General features: G+C 41.2%; 1 protein-coding gene across 1 annotated transcript in view; it reads left to right on the plus strand.

Annotated features, from left to right (window-relative positions):
• The window catches only part of RYR2 (ryanodine receptor 2), a 1,771,220-nt gene that overhangs the window by 1,390,110 nt on the left and 366,054 nt on the right, over positions 1-15,056 (plus strand). Inside the window, 3 exon segments of the mRNA XM_029593907.1 lie at positions 4,248-4,347; positions 11,453-11,532; positions 11,932-12,008. Coding sequence (XP_029449767.1) covers positions 4,248-4,347; positions 11,453-11,532; positions 11,932-12,008 — 257 coding nt within the window.

Raw genomic sequence — 15,056 nt, forward strand, 5'->3', positions numbered from 1 at the left:
ATCACCCGACCCGGGGGCTGGTCCGGAGGTCTCGACCACGCCCCTGGGCCGGCACCATGCCCCTGGGCCCGCCCCCGAAGCGCTGCATCACTCGCGGCCCACCCCCAAAACGCCGCGTCACTCGCGGCATGCCCCCCGACACGCCCCTCCATGCAAGCTCCGAGACTTACGCGCATCCTGGGGCTTGCGTGTGCTGCCGAGCCTATGCAAAATAGGCTCGGTGCACGCAGGGGGGGTTTGGGGTAGGTTTTCGAGGGTACACGCGTACCCCTTTGAAAATCTACCCCTAAGGTTTTATGGGTTGGGGCTAACAGGGAGAAAAGGAGACTATTAAATTAAAGAGATTTGCAAGTCCTATCCCTAACCTGGGCAAACTGGGAACCAACGGGGTAAACTAGCTATGGCATCGTCACACGTCCCTTATAAAATCCCCCCACTTATGCGGTAGAAGCAGCATTTGTGTACACATGTGCTTATCCATTTAAAATTGTGCATACATGTACGCGTGTCCAGGCTGTTTTATAACATGCTTACCAATATGCGTGCATGTTTCAAAATGGACACGTCTCTGGATGCGAGCCTGCAAATGCATGCACATGCACACCCACATGCCAGTATTAAAGTTACCATCTAAAAGAATATTTCAAAACAGTTGATGAATAGACTATTCAATAATTAAAAACGCAGCTTAAAAACATTTCCCAAACACCATCAAAATATTTCAAAACAACATATAAATCAAATAACACCCAATAATTAAAACTAATAAGGGCAAAAGAATCCCTTGCTCTCCATAGCTGGGAACCTTTGATTTACACTCATCCTGAGATAATTGTGAATTAATAGGGTTGGGAAGAGTACACAAAAATTCTCCTTTTTTCTCCTCTTGTATCATTCATTCTCTCTCTCACACACGCACACATACACGTACACACTTCCTCGCTGTCATTTCCTCTCACATGCTCCAACATGCTCACTGATACTAATAATGATGAGCTATGAATACATTTCTCAAAACATTTGATCAATAGAACATCCAATAATTAAAACATGTTATACAATTCCGTAAATACCAATAAAATATTTCAAAAAAAGCAGAAACACCAAATAACACCCTATAATTAAAATTTATAAGGATTTAAAAAAAATCCTACTCTATATTCCTGGGAATGTTTGATTTCCAGTTATTCTGAGATTGTTACACATTCTCACACACGCACTCATACACTCTTACACATGATCATTCTTTCACACACTCCCTCTCTCAAACACATGCCCATGCTCTCACACACATTCCTTCTCTCTCACATACACAGAGTCTCCCTTATATGCACACGCCCTTGTAAAAGTGATAAGCAAACCTCATCACAATAAGCATTACACAGATTAATCAAGGCAAATAATTACTGTAATAACAAAGATATAAATAAAGAAAAGAGTCAAACAGGAAATACTTTCTTCATAGGCCTTCATTTCTATGAGATAGTATCTTCTCAAAAATGAAAGACTGTATGAGCTAGGGAATTCCACAAACCAGCTGCTCGCTCTTTGACCATAGGACATTCAAAGAACCTGTTATATGCAGCTCTTTATAGTCTCATTTTCTGGCTTCAATCCAGTATCTGCAAGTGTTAGGTGTTCTGTCTTCCACTCATAACTCTGACAATAGCCGTACATAGCTCATTAAGCTATGCTAATTAAAACTCACAGTTACAATAAGATTTATGGCCTGACTATGGCCTAGATTTTTCAAAAAGCAGTAAATATCACATGCAATATAAAAAAGGGCATGTTTTATGATAATAGCCTATTTATTGCAATGTGCATTATCTTAGTGCTTTGCATATATATTACTGCAAATTGTGTTAACACCACAATAATGTTGCAAAGTGCTCATTTCACGAGAGAGAGAGAGAGGAGATGTTCAGAACATTGTACAAATCTCATCTTTGTGTGAGTTTCCTCACTTCAAAGGACATCAAATCTTCACAAGAGTATACTGTTCCGTTCTTATGTCTCACTCTGCATGTAAAAGTGTACTTGAGCCAAGTACAATATCCAAATCTAGAATGACTATGTCTTTACTGATTGTAAAATATAATTAAAAAAGAGAACAACACACTGCTTTGACTGAGATTACTGCATTTATTTAGACTGAATCTGCATTAGCAAGACAGAAGACACCTTATAAAATATCTTTTACCAATGGTTAGCATTCCTGGTTGAAAAAATTGGCAGGAAGCGCACCCTTCTTTAAGACAAAACTGCTCCTTGACTCTGTGTACACCAATCCGAGAGGGAAAAATGCAAATGAAGTAAAACTGCTTTAAGGCTAGTTGATGTCATTAGACTAGTTATGTTGATATTTAAAATAACAAAAGTTACTAGTTTGCACTCTAAACCAAATCATTTCATACTCACCTATCCCTAATTTAAAGGTAGTAGTAGGATAAAGATTTCAGTCTCTAGATCCTAGCCTTTATAATTGATTTAGCCTAGAAAAAGAATGAAATGTTGCATGGGAGTTCAGACATGCTCTCTAAAGACGGATTTTATCACATCATTAATAAAAATGCAGTAGAACCCCTCACTTGATTTCCCCACCCCACCCCAAATGAGAGGGAAATACCTTTGACTTGACTTTCAATTTTATGGCAGAAATATGTTTTAAACGCATCTGGAATTTCAAACTGGCTTTCAAAATGTAAGGTGGTTCTCTTTTGATCTTGCATTTGTTTGTTTTTGCGGTATTGCACTGCTATCCTAAGGAAGAGGTTTAAATATGAAGGCAAACCTTTCAGATGTTAGAATGGCCAAAAACCAAAAAGGGCAAAGTTGCCATTTTTCCTCTCCTTCCTCCCCATCTCCCCACCACCTTCCATTTAGAGCTAATTTGTATTCTGTAAGGAAAATGACAATAGAATACCAAAATTTTGATTGCAGTGTTAAAAAAAACAAAAACCCCTGATGAATTTTGTTTCCGCAGCACGATATTTTCAGAGATTTAAGAAACAAATTTGCCAGCCTCAGCGAGAACTCCCTGGTAACAGAATAAATGTCTGTGTTGGTTGCTTTCAAGAGGTTGCTTTTTTATGCATTTGTACGAATTCATTATTTTTCCCTGTTTTTCTCTGAGTTGCATTTATTTTTCACATTCTTGTAAATAGCAAGCCTTCATTTTTTTAAACCTCTTCCATCTCTGATTGTCTTTTTCCGTATTTCTGATGATGGAAAGTTTAAGGCAGCAAAGCTGTCATGCTGGCTACTTCTGCTGCAGCTGTTCCAGCTGTTGGGTCATACATGTCTTGCAGCTTGTGTTTGGACATGATACTAATAGACTGTTTCATGTCCCATTGACTAAGCTTTACACCGCATCTTCTGATGGACTTTGTAGTCCTAGGGCTCTATGCAACCTCCATTTTCCAATTTGTACTGCTTAGTCATCCTCAGATCTCAGATGCAAGCAAAGAAAATCTTGTGAGTGCTCAGATGAGCTGTGACTTTGCCATGCCTTTATATTTTCTCTTTATGTTACTTTTTACTTTTCTTTTTCATGCTAGTTTAAATGATGTGCAGCACCCAAGTACAACCATTGCTGAAGCAGCACCATGCAGTTTCATTTTATGCCAACCAGAGATTGCAAAATATAAAGGCACTTTGCATCCTGTGAATGATTCTGTCTTAGATTGTGTGGCAAGGGCAGAGCTACAAGACCAGCTGATATACCCCCACAGATTTTAATTCAGCGGCTTTCTTCATTCAGTGTAACACCTGGCAAAATTGTGGTCAGTGAGCTGCCCTTCTGAAACTGTCAAATCTTCTCACAATGACAATATTCAACTCAAAAAAATTGTTTTGAGTACCATCAAGTGATTGTCACACTTTCCAAGACTGTTAAAATATCCCATAAAACACTGTGAGGCTAAAACATGATGCCAAAAGCAAGTACTTGGACACAAGCAGTGCATTCATTCTGTGATACAGGTGTTGAGCTAAATTTATAATTAAGACAATGCCCTGTGCTTATTTTTGAACATCAACTAAATAACAGTACCAGGTGGAAACCATGTTGGTTGAAAATCGTAGCATATATTTTCTATAACAAACAAAGTATGTGCTGAAAAAGTTCCTAATGTTGCAATAGAGCCCATACACTAACTGATAAATACAAGAAGCAACAGTTTCATGTGTTGGCAAGCCAAGAGTCATTGAAGTCTACAGAATAAACGGTTGGGATTTGTGTTCAGGAAAAAGAAATGGAAAAGCAAAAACTGCTGTACCAGCAAGCTAGGCTGCATGACCGGGGAGCTGCTGAAATGGTGTTGCAGATGATCAGTGCCAGCAAAGGTAAGACAAGGACCCTTGATTAATCGTTTGCTGATTAATAGATTAAACTAGTGATGGCGAACTCCATTCCTCGAGTGCCACAAACAGGCCAGGTTTTCAGGATATCTATAATGAATATGCATGAGAAAGATTTGCATGGGCTGACTCCATTGTATGCAAATCTATCTCATGTATATTAATTGTGGATATCCTGAAAACCTGGCCTGTTTGTGGCACTCGAGGACTGGAGTTTGCCATCAGTTTTCTACATCTGAATTCCTTCATGGAGGAAGCAAAGAAATACATTCTGTTCTTCTGCTGATGTTATATGATTTCTTGAATTTTATATATACTGGTATCTGATGAAAAATGATAAGTACTAGCACGTCTGTCTGTGGTTGCTTCCATGAAGATAAGGAAATCAATAGGATCTTCTTATATTTTTGTTAGAAGTGCGCTCACAGCTACAAACCAGATTTTAATGGATGGCATATTTAAATTTCACCTTATACTTCACTTGTTTTCTGTGTACCAGACAGAGGGCTAGATGTAAGTTTCAGCCAATAGTAGGACAAAAAAAACTGCAAACAAAATTGTAACTTTGCTCACACAGCTTTTAAACATCTTTTGCAGAAGGATTTCGTTTTCTGCAAATGTAGGCAATGTAGGACAAAATTGACAAAAAAATTGTGCAAGCAAAAGCCTTTACAAAATACATGTGGGATTATTCTTTTTTGGAAAGGGCTCAGTTTAAGAATCAGGCAAACATTTCAAAGTGCTTTTGGCAAATGTGTTTGCTCAGACAGTTTTTACTGTGGATATTTTTTTCCTTTCAGAAGCTGCAGGAAGTTAACTCCTTGGGCAAAACCACAAGCAGCCCGACTTGTTGGCTTTTTGCACTTTCTGTTAAACGTTTGCCTGAAACTTAAATCTGGCTGACAATATCTACATACCCTTTCAATACAAGAAGGTTGAAGAATATAACTGGTAAGTTATTAGCATTAGTAATGTAAACCTTTGCAGGGTTGTTAATCCCAAAAGCACACAAACTAATTTATTTCTCTTCAGGGGCTGGTCCAGCTAGCAGTTCCATCTAATACGTCACTCTCAGTCCCTGGGGGGGGCACTCTTTTTATGGGGATAAGCTCTTGCTTGTGGCCCAGATGATGTTAAAAGGTTCCCTGTGTGTGTATACTGTATTGGTGCTTCCCATGAGGTGAGAGACTATAATAACTCAGACAGGTCTGGGTATTAAAATAATAATTTACTGATTGATAATCATAAATTAAAGTCTATTGTCCAGCAGTGTGAATTTCTATCTGAATGAAGGTACATGTATTTTTTTTTCCTCTGTAGATAGGTGTCCTTTAATCAGACCTCTGATTAGAGTCCATGGTGATTTTTAATGTGCCTAACTCCCCAGCAACTGGCTGGGAATCCTAGTGGAGGGGTCCCCAACTTTACTGCAAAACTCCTACATTAGCTCATCTTCTCCTCAGACACCCAACCCATCCTGATCCCTTGGTGTTGGTGTGTGGCGATCTGGTTAGGACTCTCAGCACTGCAATCCCAGTGGGGAAAGAAGATCCAAAAACCTCCCGACTCTTTTCAAGTCTAAAAAATACTTCAAAAGTTAAACTGGATACATCTTTTGCCTTCACTGTCTCTCGTGGCAGGATCCATCACTGGTGCTTGCCCACCTAGGGTTTAGAGTAGGCTCACGGGTCTTTGATCCCCTGTTGAGAACCCTTTCACCCCAAATGGGTAACAGGTTCAAAAATCTCAGTAACTTAGTAGAAGGACCCTCTGGCAGGGCGTGCACGATAAGCTATCATTTCTAAATGAAACTCCATCTGGGTGAAGCTGGGAGATCTCTCCAGCGTGTAAAAATCAGACACCCTTACTCTTCAACTGCTTCCTCAAACTGATCCCAAAGTGTCTTAAAATGGTTGGGCTAAAAAGTGTTCAGGCATCTAATCCAGACCCTTCAAGTGGGAGGGACTGAGAGGTAGGGATAGCTTCTTACCAGAGTGTTATAATATAGGAACAGTGACATCTGCCTGCCAGACCGTGGTGAGGGGGTATGCCACAGTAATAATAGAATGTATTTATTTTGTTACACAACACTGCAAACTAGCCACACTAGGGGGCCGATGCAATACAGTGCCCTCAGCCGAGCGCACTGTATAACCTGCAGTCGGATGCGGGTTAAATAGGTGCTAATCCACCCCCTAATGCAATAGGGGGATTAGCGCCTATTTAACGTGCATCCGACGCAGAGTGAATGGGATAGCACTCATCACATGCAAATGCAGGTGAATGAGGCTATTACTCATTCACTCCAATGCAAAAAAATAAATGTGCGTCTCAGATGCACATAAATCGCTCAGCTATTAACACCTATCTGGAGCAGGCGTTAATAGTTGAGCGCATTGAAAAGAAGTACAGAAAAGCAGAAAAAAACTGCTTTTGTTTACTTCTTTTAAAAATTTAAAAAAATAAATAAATTCAGCCGGCCGCAATGAAGACCAACGCCAATATGCTCAGCATCGGTGTTCATAACCGGCAGATCGCTGGTAAACGCGACCCCCTAATTATAATATTGCATGGCGCCCCCCTTGCAGGCACCATGCACGTGTTAAGAAAGCTGGCGCTGACTTTTCAGCGCCTGATTTCCGCGCTTTTTTTTGCATTGGCCCCTAGCTGTGTATAACATCCAGCTGAGAGAATTATGTGGCACCATGGAGACTTCAATGCAAACTCTGGTAAATTTTTGTTCGCATTCTTTGCCATCACCTGATGCTGCTGGCAGTACAAAGATGGGCACGGAAATAGATTTCCATGATGAAGATTTGCAGTTTTTGCCCATATAAGACTTGAATCAAGGTTAAAATTGATGTTTGAATATGAAGAGGTACCTAGGTCACACAGGATCTATATAGGCCATATGGAAACAATGTTCTTTCACTAACTAAACTCTAATAGGTGGCTTTTCTCATTTTATACAGTCCACATTCCTGATATTGTACTTAATATTCTTGATATTAGTCTACAAGCCGATCTCTTACAGTTGGATGGTAAAATAATACAGGTAGCTAATGTTGAAAGCGAATGAAGGCCTTTGTTATTTTACACAAGCATGCTATTTAGATTTTAAAGTTATAGCATGTGGGCTAGGCTGGTGGCTTAGTGGAAGTGCCATCCATGCAGGGCACATGGACTGATTCCTGAGTCTGGCTTCTGCTCCTTAGGCCAACAGGGGCTAGAGATGCTGCAAAACAGAGTTCATTGCCCTTGGCAGGAGCGAGTCCCCACCATTGCACAAGAAGAACACCTAGAGGCAAGGCTAAGCATGCATGTGCACTGGATTCCACAAGTGGCAAATAAAGGCTTATGAAGATGCAACTCAGTACAGACTACTTGTTTGGGTAACTGCCAGGTTCTTGTGGCCTGGTTTGGCCTCTGTTGGAAACAGGATGCTGGGCTTGATGGACCCTTGGTCTGACCCAGTATGGCAATTTCTTATGTTCTTATGGAAGCCCAAAGAAGCAGAAGGAAAACTTGTTAGGCAGCCCCCCTCCAAAAACAGAAGAACAATGTCCAACTTGTGTTATCTTTTTTAATATTGTCACCATTATTCAAAACTGTTGACTTTTATTAGTCCGGCTCCTTATCGTAAGATGGTCAGTAGAGGGTAATTTTCTAACTATTCACATCAATGCAGTCCTGTGGACTTTGGCCTAGTTTTCAAAATGAAAGTACCCTACATAGTTTCACTTTGAAAATTATCTCAGGAAAGTTACCTGCACACATGTGTACCTGCTATTTTTTGCCGGTGGTTTTGCCAAGGCAATATAAGTGCCATGCTTTTGAAAATTCGAAAGTAGACATGCATAAGTGGAATCACTGCCTCAGGGGTGGCTCAAGAGAATCTGCTGCCTGAGGCGAGGAATGGGATGATGCTCCCCCAGCCCCACCCCACCTCACCCTGCCAGGGAACAGCACAGGTCACGCACACATATGCACCAAATTTTAAGTGGGTGCGCACGTGTGCACGCAAATCCTGCTTCTACCATATAAATTGGGGGATTTTAAAAGGGATGCATGCTGATGCCATTCCCAACTTTACCAGTTCATCCCCAGTTTGCCAAGTTAAGAGAGAGGTCCTACAGACCCCTCTAGTTTAATAGCCTTCACTTCCCCCGATTAGCCCCGACTCTTAAAATCCTGAAGATTTGCCTAGTTTTCTTTAATTTTTAACTTACATATCATCCATAATAGAAGTAGAGTTACATGGCAGGGGACCTCGGCACAAACCGGAATGTGGAAATAAGTACGCACACATCTTAGGTTCACGCCCTGAAATGCCCATGCCCCACCCAGACCACACCAAGACCCAGCCCCTTTTTGAAAACTTTCAAGATGTGTGTGCTGCGGGACATACGTGCATATATCGGTGGCTTTTAAAATCTGCTTGGTGTGCGTGAGCCCAACTTATTAGCGCATCCCCTGATTAATGCCTATGCCGGGCATTTAAAATTCACCTCTTATTATATCTCTGTCTTATAATTTAGGAGTAACATCATGCAGTGGAATTTAAAAATAGACTTTTTTGTATTTTACAGCTAGAGCTGATATTTATAAAACTGTAACAATTTTGGCTTTATTTTCCAAATTATATATATATATATTGTTATGAGTGCGACCTCCGACGGTCATTACTCTCCGAGGCATGGAGGCACGGTCGCCTCTCAAACAGGGTTGTGAGCCCTTGAGCCACGGCATGACCCAGGGAGGAGCCCCAAGCCACACCGCAGGAGGTGAGCTGGTGCGAGCATGGGTAACAAGGCAAGACAAGGCTGAAGCAAGGACTAGGGAACAAGGACTGACCCTCAACCGGACCTGCACGCCCCGGAAAACCAACAATGCAATGTTGATTGATGAACAGTCCTCCGGCCGTTCCAAGCCCTTTCAGACCTGTCGCTGGGTACAGCAATGGGCGGCAGGCCAGACAGAGGACGAGGGCAGGCGGAGTCCTTGGAACACAGAAGACTTGGGACTATGACTGAGACGAAGACATCACAGACGAGGGCTGATGCGAAGTCATCACAAACGAGAAAAGAAGCGAAGACATCGCAGACTATGGCTGAAGTGAAGACGTCACAAATGAGGCGAGAAGCTGGGAAGGTAGACATTGGCACTGTCTCTCAGGGTGCCCTACACAGCTCACCTTCACGGGTGGACCCAATGGGCTAGTCGCAGACCACCCTGTCCCACTGCGCACCCTACACAGCCCGAGGAGGCTGGTCAAGGACCACGAGGAGAGAGGGACGAGCGCAGGAAAGGAATCCAGCCGAGGTGAGACTCCAATGACGGAGCCAATGTCATCCGGAGAACCACAGGGGCTGGCAGGTCAGGAAGGCTCACGAGCGCAGGACATGAATCCACTGCAGGCAACTCCAATGACAAAGATGCATCACCCGGAGAACCAAGGAGCTGGCAGAACAAGAAGGCTCAAGAGCACAGGAAACAAAACATCAGGAAGAGCTGAAACATCAGGAACCAACATCAAGGAAACAGGCAGAGACACAGGACATGGAGCCATCAAAACAAGAGCAGACCACGGATGACCTGGATCGAGGAAGGAGCACAGACGACTGTGAGATTCAATCCAAAGGCCAACAAGAACTGAAATGAAGATCCTTTTATACTGCTGTAGACAGGCCACTCCCTGGGAGGAGTTTGGATGGGCCACATCTAGCTGGCCCTATAACTGAGGAGAAGTGTTGTGGGCCGGCCTCTAGGGAAAAGGGTGTGGTCCCAAACCAGGAAGTCCATACAGACCCAAGCAAGCCTCAGGCAGGCCCCAAGGACCTCGAAGACCTCCCAGACCCTGGAGCAAATCCTGAATAGTTCGCAGGTGAGACCCTGGCTTCAGAGCAGCCTCCAGAAAAGGTGAGATGCCTCCTGTGGCGCAGCTACTGGAGGAATTGTAACATATATATATATATATATATATATATATATATATATATATATATATTTTATTTACAGATTGTTTATACCACCTATAGCAGAAAACTGTGTTAAGCGGTGACCAATAAATAGGAGTCCAATACATTAGTAATTTAAAACTCAGCAATACAGTAAACAAAATATAAATTAACAAAGAAAAGAAAACAATTAAACACATCAAGAAAAAGTCTATTGAAAATAGTAAGCTTTCAACTATTTTCTAAAAGATTTGTAATCAGAAAACGACCTCAACTCCATTGGTAACTCATTCCATAACGTAGAAGTGGAAACAGCGAAAGCTCTGGGGCGAATAGTCTGAAGACGATAGCTTTTATCAGTAGAGACAATGAGTAAACCCTTATCAGCAGATCTTAAAGACCGCGGGGGTGACATATTATATTAATTTATTAGACAATGCAACAGGACCAGCAGAATAAAGGGCCTTATGTACAAGAGTTTAAATGGAATCCTGTACTCAACAGGAAGCCAGTGAATTTGGCACAGTGCAGGGGAGATATGTTCCCTGATGGATTGAGAGATAATAAGACCAGCAGCTGCATTTTGTAATAATTGATGGGAAATTAGCATATACTTTGGCAATCTTACATATAGCGAGTGCAGTAGTCTAATGTGGTCAAAATAAACGTTTGCACTACTGTTCTAAAATCGAGAGCTGGAAGCAAAAATTTCAGGGGATGAAGAATCCAAAGCTTAAAAAATATATGAAATATACCTAATAAGTTCTTTTGTGTACTGTGTACATGTTGAATTAGTAGCTTTCACTTTATTAAAGCAAGGTGAATTCTATCAGCTGGTCTAGAGGTTTACCATAGGGAACTGTGGGGAACCCATGATAGCTTCACTGATCTCAGTAAAATCATTGCTAGCACCACACAAGTTAAGTTTATGTCAGCACTATAATATTTTACTTTACCTTAAGCAGAACCAAATACAGTGCAATCTGTATTTGTGACCAGCCTGTTTCACAGGCTTCGATATTCTTTAGTATACAGAATGATTTTACTGTATATGTTTTTTAAAGTGTATTTATTTAATTAATTATTTTGTCTTGCACTGTTGTTTCAACATGTTTTTTTTTATATTTTTAAAGGTCAGATGAGTCCAATGGTTGCATCCACTCTGAAGCTTGGGATTGCCATTTTAAATGGAGGAAATTCCACAGTTCAGCAGGTACAGTGTTTTGTATGAATAAGATTAAAGTCATGAAAGTAATCCATGTTACGTTTTGCATGCCTACACTTCTTCAGGCAATCAGCAACAGTGAGACTGCAGGAAATTATTCCTTTCCTCCCTCCTGCAAATGACAGGATATCACAGTGGCATGCACGTTAACTGAAATGATCTGTAGGCTAGCAGAATAACCTAGTTTTCTCAGTTCTTTTTTTTATCACTCATTAAATTCTGTGGGAATTTAATTGAAAACAATAAGCTGGTAGGTCTGTTAAATGTTTATTTTTAGGTGTATGATTACATACTGTACATATACATATATATATATATATATGTACAGTATGTATATGTGTGTGTGTGTGTGTATTCAAAGGGTATTTGATTTATTTATGTTTGTAGAAAATGCTTGACTACCTCAAGGACAAAAAGGATGTGGGCTTCTTTCAGAGCCTGGCTGGTCTTATGCTGTCATGTAGGTAAGTCACTTTCTTCTTTAATTACTGCCTGTGTGAAAGCATTATTTTCTTGTATAAATTATTCTAATATAAGTGAGGTAATAGTAGACCTGTCAAATATCTGCAAGCTGGTGTGGACACTTATGGGCCAGTTTAAAAATGAAAACTCTCACCTTCATTTACTTTTCCTTTCTGGGCCATTTGCACTCCTATTTTTTCCAGCCCTAAGTAGAACCAGTCGTATTTTTTCACCATATTGCATCTGAACTGCCCAGTTCTCCATTGACAAGCAAGTATGAATCAGCTGTAATGTCTGGATGATGTCATCAGATGGCGCCAAAACAGAGCCAGCGCTCAGAGACGAGTAAAAGTCTTACCGAGCTTGCATGGGAGTTCCTGCAAGTACGTGCTGCCTTGTGAGTTCCTCAGTATTTCTTCATCTGAGCTATTCCACTCTAAAATGTTGTTGGTAGCTGCAAGAGGTTAAACGGGAATACACTGTCCCTGTACCTCGTTTCTTGTTGAGTTCCTTTTTTTGATACGGCTCCTCAGAAGAAAGATAAAATGAGGGTCTATCCCGCTGAGCCTATTCACTTACCTGGTCAGCAGTCCATCCAGTCTTTTATATCTACTCTGCCTATTTAACCTGGAGGTGAAGTCCTCATTGCTGATATCGCCGAAGGAGCATCGACCCAGGCTGGGGAAGAGCTTTCCTAGAGCCCTTGGGAGCAAGGCATGACAATGTTTCAGAGACTTGATATGTCCTGGGAAGCAACACCAGACCTGGATGATGACACGATCCTAGAGTCTCTGTGGACGGAGGTTGATGGTTTTTCGACTGCTCTTCCTCGTTCTGTTACAGGTTTGAGGTGGGGGCTTGATACCACTGCCTGCTTTGGATTCTCAGTTTGCTACAGATCCTGAATTTGCAGCTAGACTTGGCTCTCTGTCAGCTTGGAGCACTGTATGAGGGGCATTTTCAATTCAGGGTGGGTAGTATTACATTGTTCTTCCTAGGGCACAAGAGTCTGGAGACCCTTGGGAAAACCACCCCCACAAACCTACCCTGAGTTGATAGTACCCCTCTATATATATCTCTCACTGTAAGTGTCAGATTGTCTCTCTAACAGAGGTGCTATCTCTCCCTTTCTTTCTCTCTCTCCCTCCCTCACACGTGATATAAAATTAAGTGTATCTTTGCTCACATGCATTTATGCGCACACGTGCTCCTATTTAAATTTACCTGTAAATGCATTGCCTTGCACTTGTCCACATTATATTTCACCTGCCATATGGACACCCAATCTTCTAGTCTCGCAAGATCCTTTTGCAATTTATCTCAATCTCCTTGTGGTTTAACTACTCTGAATGATTTTATGTCATCTGCAAATTTGATCACCTCACTCGTCACACCCTTTTCCAGATCATGTATAAATATATTTAAAAGTGCCAGTCTAAGTACAGATCCCTGAGGCACTCCATTGTTTACCTTTTTCAACTGTGAAAACAGACTGTTTAATCCTACTCTCTGTTACCTGTCTTTTAACCAGTTTGCAATCCACAAAAAGAAATTGCCTCCTAATCCATGACTTTTTAGTTTTCTTAGAAGCCTCTCATGAAGGACTTTTCAAATGCCTTCTGAAAATCCAAATACACCTTTTTTTTTTTCATTTGTGACCCATGAGGGGGGTCAAGAGAGGAGGGATCCAGAGTCCACCAGGAAATTTTGGAAACACAGGGGAGAGACTTCAGACAGACAGTGCAGTTTCTTTAACACTGTGCACCAGTGCATGCAAACCACTAGTTTCCTGGGCCAGCAACAAGCATAACTACTCCTCATTGAGAAGCCATTTTCTGTTTTGCAAAAAAGAGGCATGCCAAACCTTTTTCTTGTGCCCGTTTTTGTAAAGCCACACATCAATGAGCTACTTTGCATGATTTGGCATTATAGCAGCTGATTAATGTGGGATATCAATAGACTTTTGCACACGGCAGACTACACGTGAAAGTTTACTATTGCAAAACCCACTTTCTCAAAGTTTTTTTTGCAAAAGGGAGCTTTACAGGAAAAATAGCACAAAATGCTGGAATTTCAGTGTGGCTTTAGATGTTCTTCACAGCTTAGTACAGCGGCCTCTGAGTGTGTGCTTGACACAATGGAGGATGAAGTGACTTGTCTAAGGTCGCAAGGAGTGTTTTCAACACTGGCTTCCTTGGTTCACAGCCCACTGTGCTAACCACTAGGCTGTTCTCCCTTCCAAAGCTTTGCTGACTGGTACTGCTGCTCGCAAGTTCCAAACCTGTGCTACTTCAACTCTTTTGTAATTATGTTTTTGAGAAATTATAAAGTACCAGGTGGCATCAGAACCAGGTGGCATCAATTGCTTAATTGGTTGACTTAGCCCCTACCTAATTTTCTTCTTCATTATTGCTATGCACAGTAAAAAAAAAAAATCTGCAGGTAGTAAAAGAAATTTCTTACTGTCAATATTATAAATCCCACAAAAAAATGCAGCTACTGCAAAGCACCTATGAATATGAAATGCTTTAGATACATCATAATAGGATATTAATGTCTGAAAAAGGTAGCATCTAATTTCATTATTTGCATATGTGGAACAATGGAAAATACATAAAGCAATTAACAGTAAGAAATATTTGGGACAGCACATATAAACTAGGAAATTAAAGGTGGTGATTTAATTTTCATGAATTCACGACAGTTAGTCCAAGATAGTAAGTGAATACCTGGTTTTGAAAAAAAAAAAAATTACTACTGCAGTTTCACAGTTTCGGTCTGTGAGCGAGTAGGTTTGTACAGAACTGGTAAATCTTGTGGAGCATCTGCCGTACTGCTACTGCTCTTGCTCTTCAAACTGCCATACTCATTTTCTAAACTGTTCTTAACTGATAAATTAAGAGGGGGTCATTTTGAAAGGGACATCTGCAGGCGTAGCCTTTTATAAAATTGTCCTCCCAATATGCAGGTAAATTTACATGAGTATGTCCTGTTCATGTGTACAATTATCCAGCGTGAGTGGAAGCATTCCTGGGGGTGGAGATGGGGGA

The sequence above is a fragment of the Rhinatrema bivittatum genome, chromosome 3 (genome assembly GCF_901001135.1).
Source record: "Rhinatrema bivittatum chromosome 3, aRhiBiv1.1, whole genome shotgun sequence".
NCBI lineage: Eukaryota > Metazoa > Chordata > Amphibia > Gymnophiona > Rhinatrematidae > Rhinatrema > Rhinatrema bivittatum.